Source organism: Electrona antarctica, assembly GCF_951216825.1.
Source record: "Electrona antarctica genome assembly, chromosome: 2".
Taxonomy (NCBI): Eukaryota; Metazoa; Chordata; class Actinopteri; order Myctophiformes; family Myctophidae; genus Electrona; species Electrona antarctica.
The window spans coordinates 31124713-31149017 of record NC_136807.1 but is presented as its reverse complement, the minus strand read 5'-3'; the positions used below and the strand labels follow the sequence as shown (position 1 = coordinate 31149017).

Here is a 24305-nt window from a genome sequence, read left to right as displayed (position 1 = left end):
TTAGGCATTTAGCAGACGCTCTTAATCCAGAGCGACTTACATTAAGCAATAACAAAAGCATGGCATACATCACATATATGCACATATATACATACACACACACACACACACAAGGGTGTCATGTCCACAAACACAAAAATGGTGAACATCACAAGTACACAAGAAGAGGCGGATACGTTACTGGTTATGTATGCCGCAGCAGTGAGTCGTTTAGGTAAAACGCCACATATATACTCATGTGACACTGATGTTTTGGTACTTGCCCTTCGAAGGGTACCAGACCTTCAACCAGAGAGTGCAATCATCATGGGCACAGGAGATCAAAGACGGACGATAAAACTCAGACCAATCTACACGGCCATTGGCCCCAAACGAGCAGCCGCATTGCCAGGATTCCACACGCTCACTGGTTGCGATACCACTGGTCACATCCGAGGAAAAGGTAAATCTTCCTGCTTCAAATCGTTCATGAAGACTGGTGATGATGTTCTCCATGCACTTGCTGAACTTGGTGTTGGCCCTCATCCATCCTTGGAAGTGTTAGCCGGGTGTGAAAAGTTTGTGTGTCAGCTCTTCAAACCTGGGTATGAATCAGCTGAAGTACTTCGGTGGCACATGTTTAAACAGCTCAAGGGCAATAGGGGTGTTGAAAAGATATGTCCAACGCAAGGGTCCATCGTCGAACACATTCTGCGAGCACATTGGCAAGCCAATGTATGGGCACAAGACATCGTTGCTGAGCCACAGGTTTTAGATCCACTTTCTTTAGGATGGAAGCAACAAGATGATGGAAGGTGTGTCCCTGTAGTCTCAAAGGTTCCACCTGCACCAGAGGCCGTTGTTGAACTCGTCAAGTGTGCATGTGTTGCCAGCAAGTGTAGCGGCCGCTGTTCTTGCAAACTTAATAACCTTCCATGCACAGAGCTCTGCAAATGTGAGGCTGCTGAGGGTTCATGTGATAATCATACAAAAGATGATGCTGAGAGTGATGACGATGATACCTACAGTGATTCTTTGTACAGTTGAGCATGTCACGTTCGTAAATAAACCCTTTGATTTGAAATAAAACTGTCCGTTACTGATTATTCAAGGTTTTTGTGGAAAATTGGTCAGGTAGCTTATGCACCTTGTGAAATTGCATATTTAATCTGTTGTTGTAGCGCCACCTATTGGTGGATTGTGGTCAAACTTTCTGGGCTTGTGCTTCAGCCCATGGTACAACAACCTAGCCAATGTCATTGAAATTGGACAAGTAGTTTGTGAATAATCATGAATTTTCGTTTTGAATTTGGTGCTGTAGCGCCACCTATGGGCCGATCGTGGTGACATTTTTATGGGGTCTTCCAGAGCACATCATACACTCCTGGACCACATTTGGTGTAAATCGGCCTGGCAGATTTGGAGAAATGATGTCGACAGTAATACAGACAGACACGGAATATTGCTACACATTGCCATGTATTGCCATGGTGATAAAATATTGTTAGGGCGGGGAAAAAAAATGTAAACCGTTTTTTTTGTGTCCTCTAGGGTCCATAGAACAGAAAAAACATGGTTTACAAGAATCTTCATGAAACGTTCACTTAATTACACAATGACATACACTATAATGTTGACAGCCTGTGTGTGTGCGTGCTTGCAGCAGGCAGCTATGGCTTGCAGGAGAGACAGGCAGGCAGAGCGGAGGGGTCTCATCTCGCGCAGCGTGTGTGTGTGGCGTTTATGCTTTGAGAATTTCTGCCCTCTTCCATGGCATTTGCAACAAACAAAAACATTCTCCCATGTTGATAAGAGTATTTTGAAAAGCACTAAAGCAGTGGTTCTGAACCTGTGGTCTGGGGACCACCAGGTTCACACGCACATTCACAGCCATTTCCCATCGCGGTGGTTTGACCCAGAGCCAATTCATAGAGTTACGACATTGAGGGGGCAGAAACCGAGCGCTCGAGCGCTGTTCATGCAGGCTGAACTGAACAGTTTCGGGAGACAAACACAGCAGTTACTTATGCACCATGCTAATAATGCCTGCTAAAGCTAATGTTGACAGCCTGTGTGTGTGCGTGCTTGCAGCTATGGCTTGCAGGAGAGAGAGGCAGGCGGAGCGGAGGGGTCTCGTCTCGCGCAGCGTGTGTGTGCCCTCTTCCATGGCATTTGCAACAAACACAAACATTCTCCCATGTTGATGAGAGTATTTTGAAAAGCACTAAAGCAGTGGTTCTGAACCTGTGGTCTGGGGAGCACCAGGTGGTCCCCAGCTACATGATGGAGACTTGGTAACCAAATGAACCCTTAGAGATCTTTAACTCTTGCGAGTACAATTAAACCAAATGGGTCCTTTTGGTTCAATTTCACACTCTCAACAGTTGAAAAAATGTTAAACATCTGCATTACTTCTACACAATTTGAGAATGTAGCAAAATCAACTTGATCAACATTGGCCTGTTATCTCTCCTAATGGTACCCACATCAATACAGTTCTTTAGTTTGGGTCTGGAAGGCTACATGTCATCAAATAGTGGTCCGTGGCTCAAATGCAGAATACATAATGGGCCTTGATATGACACATCTTGACAACCACTGATTTACGGTATATTTAGAACGGATAAAAATATGCGATTAATTTGCGATTAACTATGGACAATCATGTGATTCATCGCGATTACATATTTGAATCGATTGACAGCCCTATTATTATATAAGACAGAGGCAATTATTGTGCAAATAGCCAATCCACAAGTTCACAACGACCTTGGACATCTGCTATTTCACAACATTTATCTGTGGAACCATTCTGTTGCTTGTCTGGGTGGGGGGGTCCCCACTTCAAATATGATTACTTTGGCGGGTCACAGCCTGAAAAGGCTCCTAAAATTGCTAGCCTACCACCTTGATATTACCAAAAAAAATGTTGTAACTTGTTGCCTTATCTAACTATTCATTGATTCACTTGATTCACACCTGTGTGAAGTGTGGGGCGCTCACTTCGCATTCTCTCATGTTGGGCTAGTTGGTGTCAAGGTGATGTATGTTTGCTCAGCAGTTGCTGATGTCTGCTCAGGAGGTTTGAGTGTTTACTCAGACCAAAAACAAATTAGAGGGAACATTGCCGCGCACCAACCTCTGCAGGGACACCCCTTATATTAAACACACATCTATACGGAAGCTGCTGGTTATTATTCATATTGAATCAATTCTTCAATTGAATTGATTGAATATAAGGGGGGTCCCTGCGGAGGTTGGTGCGGAGGTTGGTGCGGTGGTCCGCGGCAATGTTCCCTCTAATTTGTTTTCGGTCTGTTAAATCAAGCTACAGACAACACATTCCAAATAACCTCCATTTCCTCTAATGACTTGATAGTCACCAATGTTTCGTTCCATTTTGTACTAGGCTACACTCACCTGGACAGATCCTGTTGTTGTTTACACACACACACATAAACACACACAGATATATACATTTCAGATAATAGCACAATTCTGAAGATTGTAATCAGCTGGTTATTAATTGATTTGAATCAATTCTTGTTTTTAACTGGACATCCTTAGGGGGTCTTTGATAGATATGCATCATTATCTTTTTAAAGGAAATGTTCCTGCTTCCCACCCTTTAATGGTCCGATTCCTTAACGGTTCACTGTTACAATTCCTATATTAAAAAATAAAACTTCAATAAAACCAAAAATCATTCACATTCAATCATACAATAGTATGTTATATTGCAGTGGTTCTCAAAGTGAGGTCAAGGGACCCTCTGGGATCCGGTTCCTTCGGTTTCCGGATCCCAACCCTAGTTACAGTAATGGTTTTGTATTCACTACTACTACTACTCCCCTTGTGTACTGTGTCCTCTCACCACTACTCCCCATGTGTACTGTGTCCTCTCCCCATGTGTACTGTGTCCTCTCACCACTACTCCCCATGTGTACTGTGTCCTCTCACCACTACTCCCCATGTGTACTGTGTCCTCTCCCCATGTGTACTGTGTCCTCTCACCACTACTCCCCATGTGTACTGTGTCCTCTCACCACTACTCCCCATGTGTACTGTGTCCTCTCACCACTACTCCCCATGTGTACTGTGTCCTCTCACCACTACTCCCCATGTGTACTGTGTCCTCTCCCCATGTGTACTGTGTCCTCTCACCACTACTCCCCATGTGTACTGTGTCCTCTCACCATGTGTACTGTGTCCTCTCCCCATGTGTACTGTGTCCTCTCCCCATGTGTACTGTGTCCTCTCCCCATGTGTACTGTGTCCTCTCCCCATGTGTACTGTGTCCTCTCACCATGTGTACTGTGTCCTCTCACCATGTGTACTGTGTCCTCTCCCCATGTGTACTGTGTCCTCTCCCCATGTGTACTGTGTCCTCTCACCATGTGTACTGTGTCCTCTCCCCATGTGTACTGTGTCCTCTCCCCATGTGTACTGTGTCCACTCCCCATGTGTACTGTGTCCACTCCCCATGTGTACTGTGTCCTCTCCCCATGTGTACTGTGTCCTCTCCCCATGTGTACTGTGTCCTCTCCCCATGTGTACTGTGTCCTCTCCCCATGTGTACTGTGTCCTCTCCCCATGTGTACTGTGTCCTCTCCCCATGTGTACTGTGTCCTCTCCCCATGTGTACTGTGTCCTCTCACCATGTGTACTGTGTCCTCTCCCCATGTGTACTGTGTCCTCTCACCATGTGTACTGTGTCCTCTCACCATGTGTACTGTGTCCTCTCACCATGTGTACTGTGTCCACTCCCCATGTGTACTGTGTCCACTCCCCATGTGTACTGTGTCCTCTCCCCATGTGTACTGTGTCCTCTCCCCATGTGTACTGTGTCCTCTCACCATGTGTACTGTGTCCTCTCCCCATGTGTACTGTGTCCTCTCCCCATGTGTACTGTGTCCTCTCCCCATGTGTACTGTGTCCTCTCCCCATGTGTACTGTGTCCTCTCCCCATGTGTACTGTGTCCTCTCACCATGTGTACTGTGTCCTCTCCCCATGTGTACTGTGTCCTCTCACCATGTGTACTGTGTCCTCTCACCATGTGTACTGTGTCCTCTCACCATGTGTACTGTGTCCTCTCCCCATGACTGTACTGTGTCCTCTCACCATGTGTACTGTGTCCTCTCCCCATGACTGTACTGTGTCCTCTCACCATGTGTAATGTGTCCTCTCACCATGTGTACTGTGTCCTCTGTGTCCATGTGTACTGTGTCCTCTGTGCCCATGTGTACTGTGTCCTCTCGCCACAAGAATGAAACCAAGTGACGAACATGGACTATAAATCATGTGTGATGTAGCCTAACCATTCAGTGTCTTTTGTGGCCCCTGAGTTTTATGGTCCAAAGAATACTGCAAAGTGGGCTTCTTTTTGGTCTTGGGGTGGAATTTACTGCAGTCCGTGTTGAAGACCTCCTCAGGAATCACATGGCAGAGTGACTGTAAATCCATGATAGCCATGCATGGAGGCAGCCATCCATTAGGCTAATGGTTCCAACTGGGGCGTAAGGCGCTTTACTGAACGCACAACTTAAACAAAGCAGCTGAAGAGCAATCCACTATCTCTATATACATTATACATCTCCTACTCAACTCAACTTTATTGTCACATCCTGAAGGTTTACAGTGGATGTAATTATTTGTCGTATGAGATCTGGATTAATACCTATAGATGCCCTCCCAGGTAGCAGACTCATTGCGGCGGCATTTAAAGTGGTGTCGCTGTGTGTATTCGCCCGACAATAAAATGTTGTGACTTGGGGTCAGCTATTAATAAATAAATTGTGTTTGGTGAATATATCTCCACTTTTCCACAAGCTTCAACACGGACAACAATCTCCTATCCGTGAACTGGGCCCCCCCCCCCCTTGACAAGCACTTTTAGAATTGTAGGCTAGGCATTATATTTTGTTTGAAAATAGCCAAACTACTGCGATCGGCTATGTTAGCCTCTTTCTTTCATAATATTTGATAATTTGGCCAATTTGGTATTAAATAGGTCATAAAGGTCCTTACATTGTACACTATACACTTACACTGTAAGCTAATCATCTGGGAACCCACCAAAATATAGTATTCACCGAGGTCCACGACTTTTGATTCCGCCGCGATGAGGCTGATACCCTGGAGGGCAGGGGGTTGAACTAGTGCTGTTTAATATGGAATACATGAAATGTACAGTATGTAATAATATCAAAGCCATTCTAGGGCTAGAACTGGGTATGCCCAGTATGGTAATGTAACATTAAAAAATGCGCAAAAATCTTATACAGTATGTGCCATCACGGTGGGCAATGGCAAAACAATAAAACTGAAGGTATGATCATAAACCTAGTCCTTGGGTTAGGGAGGGAGTGAGTGGTTAAGGCACACACATGTACCACATAGGCTTCTGATACGTGACCACAACCTCAGAAACAAAGATGCAACAAACCATATCTTAAAGCATGAATGATTGTATTAAAATCGAGTTCTGTGATATTTTTTTATCTTTCCCCAGTTTTTCATGTGTTTATGAGGTAACAGTACTTAATTAGGTTGTTATGTGCAATGATGTCTTCCCTTTGTATTTAGGGTTTCTTCCTGGAGGCTGAAACCTTTGACAGTCACACGTGCCAATGAAAAACAACTGTGATATAGTGACATCACAATATCATCCCCTCCCCTAAACCCTCCCCCTTTATCATACAACAACAGCTGTGGGTGCGGCTTCAGTTCAGGTGGATCACCCACCAGGCAAACCAGGCATACTTAATGAACTGGTTGGCATGTCCACATAAAAACAACATTTTAACAAATACTGTACACTTTTTTGAAAAAAATCTTCCTCCTTATATTTTAATAATACCTGATGATCATGTTTTAGGGTTGAAAACAATCACGGCACTCCATCATTAATTGTTGCAACAATGAAGACAGACTTCAGACACTGGTACAAAATGACCCTCAAGTGATTCCTGCCTGTCCTAGAACTCTGACCAAAACCCATCCCTATATCGTCTGTTGGATGGAAACCTCGAATATTCAAATTCAAAAATGGCAAAAGCAGCAGATCTACACGTTCAGAACGTGTTGCTTTGTGCCACGTTAAGACTTAAGAGCTTGTGGATCTGCTACTTTTGATGCTGTTTGTGTGATGCTGTAGTATGATCAAGTAGGTGGCGGTGGCTCAGCGGTAGAGTGTCTGGATGGCAACCGCAAGGTTTCCAGTTCGAACCCGGGCTCCCCCAGAGTTAGTGTCGAAGTGTCCTTGAGCAAGACTCTGAACCCCTAATTGCTCCTGATGTGCAGGTTGGTGCCTTGCATGGTTTCCGCTGCCATCAGTGTATGAATATGCGTGTGAATGGGTGAATGTAATGCACAATCTATGTAAAGCGCCTTGGATAAAGGCGCTATATAAATGCACCATTTACCATTTAGGTAATATGGAGTAAGGAGGTTTCTGCCCGACAGAGACTATCTGCTATCTGGAGCCCCATGTAACAGCACATTGTTTTCTATTCATGAACCTATCTACCATCTGCTCTGACACCTATCTGTACTGACAAGAACACATCTCACAGTATGAAGCAGCAGGTCACTACATACAATTAAGCTTATTACAAATTGGCTACGCTGATGCATACAGAAGCACACATACTGTAAATAAGAGTTCTCTAAATGATAACTTCAGAAATCCCTAACAGAAGACTGTTACTGCATGTCACTCACCGACTCTCTCTCTCTCTCTCTCTCTCTCTCTCTCTCTCTCTCGCTCACTACACTGTGGAGTGTGGACTATCAATAAAGGCAAGAAAAGACAGAAACAATAACGTTAAAGGAATAAATAAACAAGCATAGTCCTTAATCTCTCAAAGCCTATATGCGTAGTAGACCGAAGTCCACCAGGAGTCTATTATACTAGGCCTCCTCTTGTTTTCACACCACACTAAATCTTCACTGAAAACGGCAGATCTACAAGCCTCCCAACGCAACACATTGCGAGCTTGTAGATCTGGTTCAAATCAATGGTTCATGTGGTTAAAAGGCTTTTGTAGCTTAATGGACACCAAATGAACAATACGTAATTAGGGCTGTCACGTTGTATGATTCATTGTCACACAAATAATTGCGATTAACGGTTTAATTGCTTTTTTGTCATTGAACACTGGAACATATGAATACAAAATACATTTCAGTTTGCCTTTTAGGATTTTACGTTGCACAGAGCAGATATGACAAATAACCTACTGTGTATACAGTATATACAAAGAAATGTATATTTCATAATTGTATACGTTAGTTAGTTAGTTTCAATTATTGTCCATGTGTGGAAATTTGTCTTCGGTCTCAACAACGGTAAAAAACAAACAGCTACAACAACAGCAACAACATTAACAAATTATTTTTCATGTCAAACAATGCAGGACAACAGTGGCAAATACATGGAAAAACAACAAATCTAGCGAGACATGGTATCATTTAGTGCCTTAATGGCATTTGGGATTATCTCTTGGTACTTTGTGCCGTCTACCAGAGGGAAGTAGTTCGAACTCCCTGCAGAGTACTTTCAAAGATATAGTGGAAATATCAGATCTACAAGCTCACGAGTCGTGAGCTTGTAGATCTGCTATTTGAAAACGTTTCAAAATGCATTTGCATACATGGGAACAATTATTCTGAATAATTGCGATTATCTGAAATAATTTGCGATTCGAGGATTATGTAATAATTGCCCCAGCTCTCTACGTCATGCTGCAGCACATGGGCCTGCAGTAGTAGTGCAGTACTGTACAGTATATACTGTACATGAGGACTGCTTTACTGTAGCTGCAGACTGGCCCACTGGTCCATTTTACGAGGCTCAATTAACATTGCTTTAGAGCTGCCGCCTCAGTTAGCCTGCTGGATTACTGAATGACATTTGTTTAGTGCTTGCATGCATAATCCTTAATTTACTACAAAAACTCATTAACACATTTGTCCTCCTTTTGTCTTCCAGGTCTGAATGTGACAGCTCCAGAATGGTGAGGTATGTACAACATTATTATTATCATTTTCTTTGTTATATGTTAATTTATATGTATACATGAATGTTATATGTTAATTTATATGTATACATGAACTTTATATATTATGTGCTCATTACAAACCACTTGGACATCACATTTCTGTTTATATACTGCATAGCGTATATACATATTAGATAGATAGATGTATAGGTCAATCGATCTAACTAATGACATGTTGCACCACAGTGAAACATAATACGTCGTTCCCTTCCTTGTTGATGGGACCTTGTTTTGTATCACTCAAACAGCCATGCAAACTCCATGCTCCTGTGTTACTGAATGCTAGTCTAAAAAATCACACCCGTGTGAAGTGAGTGGTGTAAGGTCTTATATAGACTGATCAGCTGTGGTCTGACGTAATGTCTGACGTAATGAAATCACACCCATGTGAACTGGGTGACCATAGCAACCATGCTCATTTTTTGGTACGAACAGACAGACAGACAGACAAACTAACAAAGCCAGTTGTAGGAGTGGTTTACACCACTCAAAAACAGACTATCAATGCTTTGTAGATAATGCAGAGTGCAAGAAGCTACCAGGATTTTCATGGGTAAGCTTCAGAAACATTAACCAAACAAAAAAGAAAACATGATTTTCGGATGACTGGACTTCGAAGACGTTGTCTTCAAGGGTTCCCAAACTTTTCAGGGCGCGAGCCCCCAAAAATATCCATATTTGAACTGGGGACCCCATACCCTGACAAGCACTTGGAATTGTAGGCATTGAATTTAGTTTGACTCGGTTACACAGATAAGCATCGTGAAAATAGCCGAACAACAAGCTCACAGCGTCTCACACTTGGTACCCTGTATACACGAACAAGAAGGCACTGGAGCAGCTCAGACGATTTAGGCCCTTATTTTATTTGTAACAGGGTGCAAGTAAAAAGCGACAACGTTTCGATGTGTCAGTTACATCTTCGTCAGGTCATAGCCCTGGCTATGACCTGACGAAGATGTAACTGACACATCGCTTTTTACTTGCACCCTGTTACAAATAAAATAAGGGCCTAAATCGTCTGAGCTGCTCCAGTGCCTTCTTGTTCGCATATATATGTCCTGCTCCTGAGATGCACCAGATTGGCCTGCTATAGGCTAGAAGCGCGGCTGGAACTCCCTTCTACATACCCTGTATACACTTTTGTATGTTGGTTTGTTTACTGTTGAGTGAGAAGTTGAACACAACGTTGCACATTAAGCTAATCATCCGGGACCACAAAATAGTTTGGGGACCACCCTGGGGGTCCCGCCCCCCAGTTTGGGAACCACTAGTTTAGTAAATGTGACCAGACCTGCGATCCTGATGAGGGCAGCAGGTCAGACTACTGTGGCGTCTACTGTTGCTTATGGGAGTTGATGATGAGTTTGTGTGTGTGGCTTGTAAGTCAAGGTCGTGACTCATGTGCCACTCTTCAGTCAGTTTGCTAATGGGTCTTTGTGGGCAGCCAGAGATGTATGAGGAATGTCTCTGCTGACAGAATTAAGACGTGGAGAGATTTAAAACCGAAATACACCAGGGAGGTCAGTGATGTCAAAACGTGTACAATACAGTATGCTGTTTAAATTTGACCATAACAAAATGTTACATTAAATTACTTTTTCCCCTTTTTCCCCTCTGAATTATTTAGTCATTATGCCAATAATTAATTCCTCCCACTGTTTGCCACTGCCGTTGTACTGTACTGGCTCAGCTGCCAGTGAGGAGGCACCACCGTAAAGACCTAGCGCCTCCTTCTCCCGTTTAACATTCCCCATAAGAGTACATATCGTCACTGTCGGGCAGAAACCTCTTATCTCCATATTTAAACTTTCTGTGTTTTTTCGTAAATTAACACGTTACTTGAACATACTGGCCTTCATTGTCAATGGCATAAATGTTTGTTTTGGGACAAATGCTCAAAACTGGCCTTCATTGTCAATGGCATTCAATGTTTGTGTTAGGACAATGTTTGTGTTTACACACACCCTCAAAGCTAGAGGGGCTAGCGCCCCTCAAAAAAGCTACAAAGCTGGTTTCAACTAAAGATACAAGTGCGCTGTGTAGCACTAGCTTTGTATTTTTTGTGATCTGCCTGCAGAATTAATGCAGCATGATGGTTGATCTCATGATTATCTCATCTTCTCGGGTAGTCAGGATGATAACAGTTTTAATGATGTCTCAGTTGAGGTACGCTGGCCTTTTATTTGATTGATATATACCAGGCAATAAATTGAGTACTGTGCCGACCCATAGCATTTCCATTGTGAATACGATAGGACTTACTGGATATGATATTCTGTGCTGGGTTTTAGTCCAGAGCATAAGTCTTCTGTATAGTTGCAGCTGTTGCCTAGTAACATACGATATCAAATATTCCACTTAAAAATAGAAAAACATGTAGCCTTTGTTTTCTCAAGCAGTTTTTCCCACAAAAACATCTCTGTCTGTGTCCTCCTTCTCAAGGTGATCATTATTATATACAAGTCTGTCAGGTGGAAGCCTCATATGTCCAAAACTGTTACTTTTCAGGATTCAGATTCAAAAGTAGCAGATCGACAAGTTCAAAAAAAAAAAAAAAAAAAAAAATCACACCCGTTTGAAGTGAGGGGCGCTAATATATTAAAGTCTAACTCATGTTGATTAGGTGATGTAATGGTGATGTAAAACAAACAGTGCAAACACAAACATTAAACGCCATTAACAATAAAGACACAATATGACGTAAATGACACATTATGACATACATTTTCCCTTTATTGTCAATGCGTTTACAAAACAAACATTGAACTAAAGACAAACATTAAACCTATGTATAGGAGGGGCTAGCGGATAGTTGGAACGGTGTGGCGTTGCTATAGGAACCGGACCAATGTTAAAGGCTTCCGTAGGCATCAACCATTATATAGAGTATACGTTGGGGTACGTACTGTATATATACGGACTTGGGATATGAGATCATATGACGCCACCTAGCATCGACGTACGTATATGGACTTGGGAAAAAAAGAGTTAAAGTGCTTGAAGTACTGGGTGCAAGGTTACATAGGCTACAGTAAGACATAAGACAAACACACTTGGAACTAGAAAAAGTGCCCTTCCGGGCACAGGTCTCCACCAGGAGGATAGGAGTGTGTGTGATGTTTGGCAAAATGTTTAGGAGGATGTTTTTTTTTATTTGTTTTTGCAACAATTTTCTTCATTTTGTTGAGGAAATGCAGAGCCAGATCACTCATAGCATCTCTGAGGATAGAATTCTGGATGAGCAGGACATGTGCAGCATTTTGTACAAAACGGGCCACTCCTGAAAACTTTGGAAGGCAATCTTAGCCAATCAGTGTACAATCTGAGAAATCCAACAGACTCGTCTTGATCACATGACTACAGAGATCATGTGTACCGATTGCCATTTCTTCATACGCCTTTGATGGCAATTGGATGATTTGAGGCATTTTGTTCCAAAAATGTGTTTTGCAAAAATCAACCTGTTGGTGGCGCTATAACAGGCCAATGTGAAAAGGGTGGGATATATTCCTCAGCCTAGTAAGAAAATGTGTGAAAGATTTCACGTAAATTGCATGCTGCGTTCATGATTTGAGGCTATTGTTCAAAACGGGGCAATCTTGCAAACTGTGAAAGCCAATTATAGCCAATTAGGATGGAATATGAAATATCAGACAGATCCGACTTGAGCACATGACCATAGAGATACTGTGTAACGATTTGTGAGATTTTTGGACAGAATCTGGAGGAGTAATATCAAAAAATGTGTTTTACAAATGTCGGCCTCCTGGTGGCGCTATAAAAGGCAGATGCTGAAAATGCAGGTCAAAGGTTTGTCCTTGGCCTCTAGGGAGTGTGCATGCAACGTTTCACGCAGATCGGTGCAGTTTTAGGTAAAAAATGTGAAAAGCTGCCTCATGGTGGCGCTATAACAGGCCGTTCTGGAAAATGTGGGGCAGAGGTTCATCGTGGGCATCCAGGGAGTGTGTGTGCAAAGTTTGGCATCGGCCGGGTTAACGGTGCCGGAGATTAGCTGTACACAGACGGACGGAAGGAAGGACGGACGGACACACACACACACACACGGACGGAGTGCAAAACATACTCTCTCCCCATGCCTTCGGCCTGGTGGAGACAATGAGAAGGAAAAATGGAATTGGTAGGGTTTTTCTTTCTACCGACAGTGTGTACTCTGTACTGTAATATTTTGTATGTGGAAAGTGAGTAAACTACCTCGACGCACCCAAGGTCTCCTGTCTTGCTGTTTCCTTACTCCACAGTATATAACTTTGTAATGCTACTGACGTTTGTGCACAACAATCTTGAAAACAAAGTAATACATTGTGGGTTTGAGCTGACAGGCCCATCTAAATGTCAATCAAGTCACCTTAATTCAAGTGGCAAAATTTAAATTAAATATATATTTTTAGGGGCATTTAATGTGATCTACCTGCACAGCCCTTGTGATCTACTGGTAGATCGCAATCTACCTTTTGGGCACCCCTGATCCCCTAATCCACAGATTATTTGCATGACACTATTGAGCGACAATGCATTTAAGTGGTTAATCGATTTGTTGAAACAGTATAATACCACACTTCTCGATTATTCGATGAATCGATAGAATAAACGGTAAGAAAGTAAGTGATACTGTAGTTGTGACCATCTGTGTTGGAGATAGGATGTGTATAAAATCTGTCCGTATGGATGCTCCATCATTCTCTCTACCATGGTCTCAGAAGGAGCTTGTCGAGTCTAGACTAGTAGAGACAATGGTGTGTGTGTGATGGTGGATATTGTTGTGTTGTTCCCGGGTGTCCTGCATCCTCAGGCTGCCTCTGTTCTGATCCAACTGTCCCAGTAGTTGTGTGGTAAGACGAGGCCTGTAGCCCGGAGGTGTGCGCCAGTCTATGTCTTAGATCTCGGATTTGTCTCGTCACAGTGATTGTGCGTGCGTGCGTGCGTGCGTGCGTGCGTGCGTGCGTGCGTGCGTGCGTGCGTGTCTTGTGTGCGTGTCTTGTGTGTTTGTCTTGTGCCAAATGTCCCCACAAGTATAGTAGAATTTGAGAAATGGTGGATTGTGAGGAAAATTGTCTGGCTGGTTAGGTTGAAAAGGATTTGGGGTACTAGGCTTTCAATTAGGAAAATAGTTAAGTTAGGAATAGACACGGTGGCACAGTCGGTAGTGCTGTCGCCTCACAGCTAGAAGGTCCTGGGTTCGATTCCAGCTAGGATGCTGGGCTCTAGTCTGGGGGCGTGTTCTCTCCTCCACGTCATCAGTGCCCATACCTGAGGCGGGGTTGGCGAAAGGACCTTTCTGTGTGGAGTTTGCATGTTCTCCCCGTGTCCTCTAGGGTAGGTACCCTCACAAAAACATGCAGTAATCCTGGCCCTCTGATGGAGGGGAAAGGAACTGGTCGGAATAACGTGTTCCTTCCGCGCGCTACGTCCGGCCGGGGAAACTCTCCCCTGTCAGGTGAAAAGAAGCAGCTTGGACTGCATAGAAGGAAGCATGAGGTCAGTCCGCTGTCCCCCCAGGTTGGCAGAGGAAGTGTAGCGCCCAGGATTACATTAGATAATTGACACTGGGTGAAAAAAATGGGTTGCAAAATCGTGGGATAAAAAAAAAAGTTAGGAATAGACATTTAGAGGTTATGTTACTTTAGGGTTAGAGTTAGAGTTATGGCCGTATTTCTACTTAGTGTGATGTGCACTGAAATAGCCGATCGAGATGCTCACACAACACATCGCATTGCAACACGTGAGTTCTGAGTTCTGCTATTTTTGACGTTAGGCTTAAAATAATTAATAAATAATAGAATAGAACCAGCATACAAAATAGATTTGCATGTGCAACCACATAGTCACAAGGCATACATAAATGTGTGTCTAACGACCCCTCCCACTGACCACAGAGAGCCGTTATTAGCCAGTACATTGGCTGGCCGCTCTCTCCCCAGGCAGACACACAGACGGACAGGTCTGTTAATAAGCATCCCATGCATCATGCATATTCAGTAGCATCTCTATACAAAGTGAGCAGCCCAATTTGAGGCGAGCGGCGGGGCATCCACAGCCATTTCCCTGTACAAGGTTTCTGAACAGCAAAGGAGCGTGAAGCGCCTTTGTTGTAGCACAGGCTCTGATGCAACACTTCCACTCTCTCTAGGCTCACAGTCACCTACACGTTCTCACTGCTAATGTGTCACACACATGTTGCAAGTGAGGCCCGGGGCTCTTTAATATTTAGTGTGTTACATACAGTAGTTAGATGGTTCTCCATATCATTAATAATGGAAAAGCCACTGATCTTAGCGTAGTACACTATAAATAACTATTTGGTGTGTCTGTGTGTGTGCGTGCGTGCGTGCGTGCGTGCGTGCGTGCGTGCGTGCGTGCGTGCGTGCGTGCGTGCGTGCGCCAGTGTGTAGGCCTACATGAACGCTGAATGCTCTGTGTGTGCAAGTCAGCATTTCACTGTGTGTGCGACTGTGCACACACCCTGTGCACACACCCTTGCGTGCAAGTACACGGAGAAAGGGGGCCTGTCATCATCAGGCGGATTGGATCCATACACACACACTCCATGGCTAATGAGAGAGGAATAACAACATGGTGGTTAATTGGCCTGCATGTGGCTAATCACAATGGATGGCTTCATTCCGACGTGATTTAGAACCCGGGTCAACCTCCTTGATTATGTCATAGTATGTCGTCTCTGCCGGGGGGAACCTCATATGTCCAAATCAGTTACTTTTCAGGATTCAAATTCAAAAGTATCAAAAGTAGCAGATCAACAAGCTAGAAACGTGTTGCTTCAGTAGCAGATCAACAAGATAGAAACGTGTTGCTTCGTGCAGTTTTTCGAGCTCGAGGGGGGGGTTGACACGCAGCTAAGGTCGTCAGGATCGGGAATATACAAAAGAACACAGACATTTGGATATAAATGGTTTCTGCCCGACAGCAACAATAATTTGATATGATGTGATAATATGTTCTCCAAAGGACCCTTCCCTAAACCCCACCCTAAAAATAGATTCAATTCAAATAGTTTAGCAACCGTTGCAAAGCAAAGCTGGGCAAGCTTCCGTCACCTCAGCTCAGAGCTATCAGTATTATTGCATGCATGGCTGTGTTGTTGAACAGTCACATACAAACTCCTGACGGACGTTAAAGTTGATTGAGTTGTATACCGTTGTATCCCTCTAACATTTCCTCATATTTCTAGTTTATTGAAATAATGTCATGCACATTTTTCCAGTACATGCCTACTGCAGGCCTTGTTGACTAGATTTAGAAAATTAATTTTGAAGCTCTTGCTACTGAAGTGATCGATTATTTATATGGAGAAATCCCAATATTTAACATGCATCTCAATGGGTGAGAAGCACCGTGGTCTGGCAGAGTGGAGTGGGTGGGGCTTTAGCCAAGGGTAAGTTCTGCACAGCATCGTTGATCGTTCGCCTGCCCAGACTAGCACACAGGTTGGCACAGAGGAACAGACACATTATGACAGTGTGTAAAGTTACGCTGCTGTGCCATGAGAAGTACAAGAGTGTCTTGTTTTTTTGTGACAACCACACATTATTTTTGCAATATACAAAAAGTTATGATTTTTTTTAATCTTCTATATCCCTTTCCCCCACAAATTAAAATAAATATATAGTTAAATTTTGACTTTGGACACAAAACGCAAAAAACAGTGCTGTATCATACCGATATCGAGGATGACCGTCGGGGGGTGAAGAATGCTATGCTACGATCAGAGGCGTATTTATCATAACTCCATTTGGAAAAACACCCTGGGGAAAAAAGAAAAAAAGAAAGAAAAACACTAAGGCAGAACTATTAGTGGGCAGCGAATTGGCTCCTCGCCCGTTCCGCGTAGCACGACACTCACCCATCGATATGCAAATGCATGCTTTTGTCTCATGGGGTGCGAGGTGGGGGGGGCTGCGTGGACCATCACCTGTACTCGCCTGGCAGGAACAATCTCTTTGAAAACCTGTTTAGTGTTTCTGATTGTTCAACCACAAAATGCATTTGAAAAGTGGGACGCAAATTAAGTTAGTACAACGCTTTGTTCCCACTCAATTTAAGCAAAGTGTCCAATGCAATGTTGAAATGAGTCACTAATTTGTGCAGGACATCACGTTTGCCTTATCTGTAATGCTGCATAGGCCTACTCCGTTTTTTTTAGAATAACAATACATACATAGGCCTGGGCCATGGCTCAGTGGTCCAGGCACCTTGGCTGGTAATCCAGTCTGGCAGTGTGCCGCGGGTTCGACTCCCGATCCTGACGGCCTTTACTGCATGTCTTCCCCCCCATCTCTCTCCCCATTTCCTGTCAGCCTATTGTCTGTCCCTCCATAAAAAATATAAAATAAAGGCGAAAGCCAAAAAAGAAAACATAAAAAAAAAAAATACATACATTGATTATACTTCATTAACGTTTTTCAGTTTTTAAGTGTTGTTGGTTTTTGGCGGACCCCCACGGGTGGGGGGTCCGCCGTATGTAATTCCTGCATACGTATGTAATTCCTGCATACGTCACTGGCTACGATTATATGTATGTTTGTTTCTGTGTGATGGAACCTGAAGAAGGCAGTCTAGTCTGTCCGAAATGTTTGGTGTATTTCCAGTCTCTGTGTCTACTCCTTTATTCTTTCGTGTTTGATCCATTGGCTGGCACCTCAAGGACTGGTCTGCTGTGTAGCTTTGGTAACTGGGTTTCTGTGTGGTGTCATTCTTTAGGGTGTAGCTAGTCTTACATAGCCAAGACGATCAGAGATCTCTGCCTGCACTGATACATCTGAGGAAATCTAAATTCAAATGGGCTTGAAATCAGAGAGAAAATCAGCAGTAACAAACCTACGCCAGCTGCTTTGAAAACCATTCCAGACACCGTCCCACGTGAAGGAATGCATCTAAATCCTTGTGAAGCTGTTATGTTTTAAAATGTCCAAATAGTTTCCATCCAGTTAGCCCATTTATTGAATTTAGATGTCGACACAGACATATCAGTTGACAGAGATCTCCTGATCACCTGGCTGTATGTGAGACTAGATCGGCTGTAAACGTTTTTACGGGAGCGCTTGTACGTGGTAATGGCTGGAAGTTGGAGCTTTACCTGCATTGTGTTTTTTGAGGGCCGGGGAGAGGAGTCTGATTGAAAATTTCATCGCGACAATTTACAGTGTGACCATGGGCGCTTCTGAGCAGCCAGCGCACAATTTACTGCTCCAGTTTATCCCATTAAAACCGGGAAAGCACCCGTGTCATTTTAGCGCATGCTGTTCAAAAATAGCAGATGTGCAAGCTCACAGCGTTTTACTTCGTCCACGCTGCAAGCGTGTACATCTGCTATTTTGGATTTTCCTTTTTTTAATCTTGAAAGTGTGAGAACTACTGCTTTAGAAGGCATTTGTAGAATCGGCCTCAGCAGCTCTTAATAGGTTATACCGTTGTGCTTTTTCTGTGGTCTGGTGTGACTCTGTGAGGGGATTGTTCAGAGAACTGCAGCAGTGGAAGCTCAGTGGAGCCGGTATTCTGTCCTGGCTGGCTGGCTGGATGTGGAGCCTTTATTTCCCTGTAATTCTCCGCAGGGAGATGGTGAACGGGAGAGAGAGAGAGAGAGAGTGGGATTATAAAACCCAGACCCAGTATTATAGCAACGACAAAGAGTGAAAAGAACAAAGCTTGGCCGTGTTCTGGCTGTGGAGGTCAATCTGCTATGTGGAAGTCGCTGTAAAAACAGTCCTGTTCAGTTCAAGCTGAAATTAGATCAAGCGTGCTGTTTTTGTTTTACACAACTGAATTATCCCATTTAGACCTGTTTCAACCTGTACGTTGTTATACCTTTCAATCTGGGAGTTAACTCTGTGTCTCTTGTTGCTATACATTGTGATGCATAGAAAGAATACAGTTTAAAAATGTAGCATGCCTTGGTCTCATCCCTTTTTTGTATCAAATTTGTCACCCATTTGTACCAAAGAGAGTACACTGTACCACCTGCACCCTGACCCTTATGTGCAGAATGTCCACGGAAACCGCAACAGTATACATTTACATATATGATAATAACCATCTGTATTCATGAAAAACCATCCATGCAAAACCATGCAAAAACAATCCATCATTGAAGCCCCTTGCATACTCGGTCTACAGAACAGTATCCAATAGGCCTCTGCTTAGCCAATTAAAACCGTTTTTAGATTTTTGTGTTGGCTGAGCTTGTACATCTGCTATTCTTGAACATTTTTTGAAAAATGTTGATTAATTTTGAATTACGAAATGGTTTGAGAACTACTGCTTTAGAAGGCATTCGTAGAATCGTCCCCAGGTCTTAATGGGTTAGAGAAGTCTACTTCACTGAACAAAGTGGCCTAACACCCTGAATACCCATGAAGCATAATAGCCCAGCATCTCATGACCAGAAACATGAAAGTGTCTGGCTACAGGAGAGGAGACCTTTCATCTTTTTTTCTAATGCGCCTCTTCTGCTCAATGATGGATTCTCAATTCCCTTTTTGTCCAACCCACATACACACATACACAAATCACAAGTTCGAACCAGGACAGTTTCGAATTGGTGTCTTTTTTTAAGGATGTGAGAGTAAACCGATTTGAAATAGCCTGAAAAGGAAGCATGCCTTATAAGCAAAAAATAAATTTGTAGCTCAGAGGAAGATTTTGAGTGACATGATAATGACGTGTATGTCCGTTTCTGAGAAAGGAAATTATGACCAAAGAATTTTAAATGCATGTTTGTCAGTGAGGGTTGGTGAAAAAGATATATGGCCTTTCTAGCACCTAATCCTCTTCTTCTTAAACAACAAGTCTGTTGTCTTAACTTCTACTAAGTAAGTAAGTCAGATAGGCTTATTGTCGGTATCAGCTATTGGTCTATCCCCGTTTCAATGTGCTAGACCCCTGGGAGATGTATTGCCGAGGTGGAGAGCAACACCTACCATCAGCTCCCAGTACTTACCACACGGCATCAAGCCGTGCTACTCATACACTGGGTTGGCGGTGCCCGGGATCGAACCTGGTCGAAAGGCGAGTGCTCTACCGACTGAGCTACACTTTTTTTTTTATTTTTTTTGGTGCCCTTTTTGCCTTTATTGATAGGTTGAAAGTAGACTGACAGGAAATGGGAGAGAGATGGGGGGAAGATATGCGGCAAAGTCCGTCGGGATCGGGAGTTGAACCCGCGGCACGGCGTCAGGCTGGATCAGCAGCCTACAGTAGGTGCCCGGACTGTTGAGCTAACCGTCCGGGTCAGCTACACTACAGTACACTACAATAAGTATTGTCAAGAAACATTGGCATATGTCATCTAGTAGTTGGAACCTTCTATTATCGCTTCTAAGCGATAAAGTAATTTCAGGGACAGATTGGTAAAGACACATCTGTTATGCAAGCACATTTTTAAGCTCCATTTCAGATGGAAATTGTCCTGGGTCCAACGCTTTTACTTTATGGGCAAGACTAAAAGGGAATTGAGAATTCTTCAGTGAGCATGAGAGAGCATCAGAAATGAGGATGACATGTCCTGTATCCACACACTTTAATTCTTCTGCTCATGGAGTTGGGAGGCTACGCTTCATGGGTGTTGAGGAGGCTGTTAGGACTGAGGGAAGGAGATAAGGAGACACTTCTCTAAATAGAGACCTATTCAATGATGGACTGCTTTTGTAAATAGATACTGTACAGATGGTCATTGGTGTATATCTGTATGCATTTTAGTTTAGATTTTGTGACTAAAGAAAAGAGGACGCATAGCTCGTAGTCACGATGCTAGAAACTTTAATAAACCAACGTTTCGGAAGGCAACCTGCTTGCCGAAATGTTGGTTTATTAAAGTTTAATAAATAAACTTTAATAAACCAACGTTTCGGAAGGCAACCTGCTTGCCGAAACGTTGGTTTATTAAAGTTTCTAGCATCGTGACTACGAGCTGTTCGTCCTCTTTTCTTTAGTCAAAGTATTATCTCCTGTGGTCAGCACCTCGCCACTACTGGTGTGCGCTCCTACCTTTCCATCCATTGGAATTTGTGCACATGTACTGTACATGGATTTTCTTATTGTTATAGTGTGCTGTGCTATCAATCAATTAGTTGATCTGGTTCTTGCGATATAAATTCAATTCAGAGGAGCTTTAAAGGCATCACGTGTCTTAATTCTTCTTACTACAGTACTTTTTCTTCTTACTATTATTCAGATTGAGATTCACTTTTGTGAAAAACTTACACTCAGAAGCTCCAATACAATAAAAACATGATAATAAAAAAACCTGATAAAACACAAATTATTTCATGAAGTTGTTCACCCTCACACAAGTGTGTCTCAGAAACGCTTAGGACTGAAACGTGTGTGTTGTTAAAACGTCATTGCAGCTGAGCTGATGAGTCATTAGACTCTAGTGTCTAGGCCCAATTCAGATCAAAGATTCGCGACGAGACGAAACTATTTTAAGCCCTGGTTTGTTCTTCATCATACGACTGTGGCAATAGGCCTGTCACAACATTATTACATAATCGTCTAATCACAATTATTTGAGAAAAATCACAATTATTTTGCATAATCATCATAATCATTTCCATGTTGATAAATGTCCATACAATGTTCATACAAATAAGTAGAAATAAATAGCAAATCTACAAGCTTACAAATGTACAATCTAGCAAGCTTGTGGATCAGCTATTTCCACTATTTCAACATTATTTGAAACTATTAAATATGTCAGTAATTTCTTTGGTTTCTGCTCGACAGTGACAGTAATACACCTGGTACAGTACAGTATGTGGCTGTACCAGGTGTCCATGCTTGTCTTTGATGTGTGACCACATACCATGTAAACACCATCTGTCATGTGACAGAATCAGAATCAGAATCAGTTTTATTGTCACATCACAGGTTTACAAGGTAAAGAAGTGGGTGAAATTCGTTTTTGTACATCGTTCCCATCGCAACGTTAATTTCCATAGAGAAGAAGAGGGGTGGGGGGCAAGTGGGAAGGAGATCAAAACAAGAGAGCAACAGAATCTACATATTTACAAAGTACCTGAGATAATAAAAGAAACTAACTAAGGTGCCTGAGCATAGCAGCAATGTATGTATACTGTGCATGTTATACTTATACTGTGCATGATATACATATGGACGTTAAGGTGCTTAGAGAAAAAAGAGCAATAACAACACAACAAGAGCAACAATAGAAAAACAAAAAAAGTCAGTGCGTTATACATGGGATTAAGGTGCAAAAGGTCAGTGCGTGTCCACCTAGGGTGGACTGACCCTAGTATAATCCGCAAGTAGCTCCATGAGGGAGTGCAACAAAAAAGTAATTTGACATTCACATGGATAGACGGACAGGAGCCGGTAATGGTGGACCACATTTCTGTCCAAAGTAAAACATATTGCACCTTTTTGCAGTAATCATGAATCAAAAATAACTTGTTCAATTGGAAAAATGACACAGTGTGACTTTAATTTAATAGTTGCTGTCGGGCAGAAACCTCTCATCTTAAATGGTGTTGGTGTTTTCATAAGTGAATGGCCCTATTTGATCACGCAAAAACATCAAAAGTAGCAGATCCACAAGCTCGAAATGCAGCACGAAGCAATATATGAGGTTTCCACATGACAGAGACAATATATTATAACATTAAACCATACATATCAATCGCTATGTTGTTACACATGCATTTGAAATGTCCAAGCCATCTCTCGTCCAAGCCATCTCATCTTTGATTTCTGATCACATCTCGGCAGACAGTCTCCATGTAGAGTTCCTTGTTGGTTATTTTATTAAGCCAGAATATTCGACAGATCTTCCTCAGGCAGCCATTGTGGAAAGAGCTGACTTACAGTAGTTTACTCATGTCGGACTTGGTTATTCGCCAGTACTCATCCCCATACAGTAGAAGCAGCTTGACCAGGGTGTTATACTGTACAAGCAGATCTTGGGTTACCGTTTGAGGCTGTAGGTAGGTGTGTTAGGTTGTTATAGGCCTTTTAAAATGCACAATAATTGTGCACTGCACTCACGAGATGCTGCACATATACAAAATCTGTGCATCGTGCATCTAATTCTGAACTAATTTCTGTAATAAAAAGTTTTCTGTGGTTGGTTATTCCCTGTATAATGCGATTTGATCACCCGTCAATAACAGGCTATGGCTTGAAATGTTAAGTGTCGGGTTTGGTGTCTCCACAGGCACTACACTCATTTTGAGCATGAGAGAGAGTAAGAGAGAGAGAGAGAGATACACAGAGGGATACAATTATGTGAGAATGCGATGTGCATGCACCTCAAAGATTTTAACTCAACTAAAGATAGTTATAATTTGTATCTTTGTTTCTTTTTAAGTGATAACTTAATTAAACACCACTTTTACACTGCACTCTGCACTGTCTATTGTCAAACTCATTTATTTACATAGATTGTGCATTACATTCACCAAATCACACACACATTGATACACTGATGGCGGCGGAAACCGCAATTAGGGGTTCAGTGTCTTGCTCAAGGACACTTCAACACTAACTCTGGGGGAGCCCAAGTTCGAACTGGCAACCTTGCAGTTACCATCCAGCCACTCTACCCCTGAGCCACTGCCGCCCCACAAGATTGCTAGTTAACATACGTTTTTCAGAAAAGTCATAGGATTTAGAACAGTGGTTTTTCAAAAACAATTGATTGGGGGTACACCAGCCCCGGCACAAAATGGTTTGAGAACTACAGATTTAGAAGGCGTTTTAATGGGTTAATCTAAAAAACAAACAAAAAAAAAACACTATTTTGGTAGCAGTGACAAGGGTTTTTACTAAGCGCAGTGCTGCGCTGTGCTCACTGCACTTGACACCTTGCATGGTCTGTGTGACGTGCGGCGTCAGGGGGCTGTCAGCACCGCGTCGGGGGGGTTTGTCAGCGTGGTCGGGCTCATCGCATCTGTCCGCAGGGAGGAGAGTTTCACAGCGCCGTGTTTCAGGGCCAATCTGAGACCCTGTCTCTCACCCCGGCCCTGCGCCCCTCCGCTGGGACGGTGCTGTGAGCCTGTCGAATCCACTCTCTCCTACTCTGTCCATCTCCCGTTGCTATGGAGAGTGATGTTCAGCTGTGATAGCCGGGGGGGAGCCGACTCGGTGTGTTTGTCCTTGAGTGTTCCCTGTGGGCCCGGTTGCCGACATCACCAACCAAACTGGATTTAATTTCTTTTTTCACACAAACGCTCTCCCTCTCCAAGTGAATATGATGACAAACTTGTGATAGC

General features: G+C 43.0%; 1 protein-coding gene across 2 annotated transcripts in view; it reads left to right on the top strand.

Moving 5' to 3' along the window:
- The window catches only part of iqsec1a (IQ motif and Sec7 domain ArfGEF 1a), a gene marked incomplete at its 5' end in the record, with an annotated part of 216824 nt that overhangs the window by 43885 nt on the left and 148634 nt on the right, over nucleotides 1-24305 (top strand). For both annotated transcript variants that reach the window (XM_079495490.1, XM_079495493.1), the window contains one exon: nucleotides 8973-9002. In XM_079495490.1, coding sequence (XP_079351616.1) covers nucleotides 8973-9002 — 30 coding nt within the window. The remainder of the gene's footprint in view (nucleotides 1-8972; nucleotides 9003-24305) is intronic.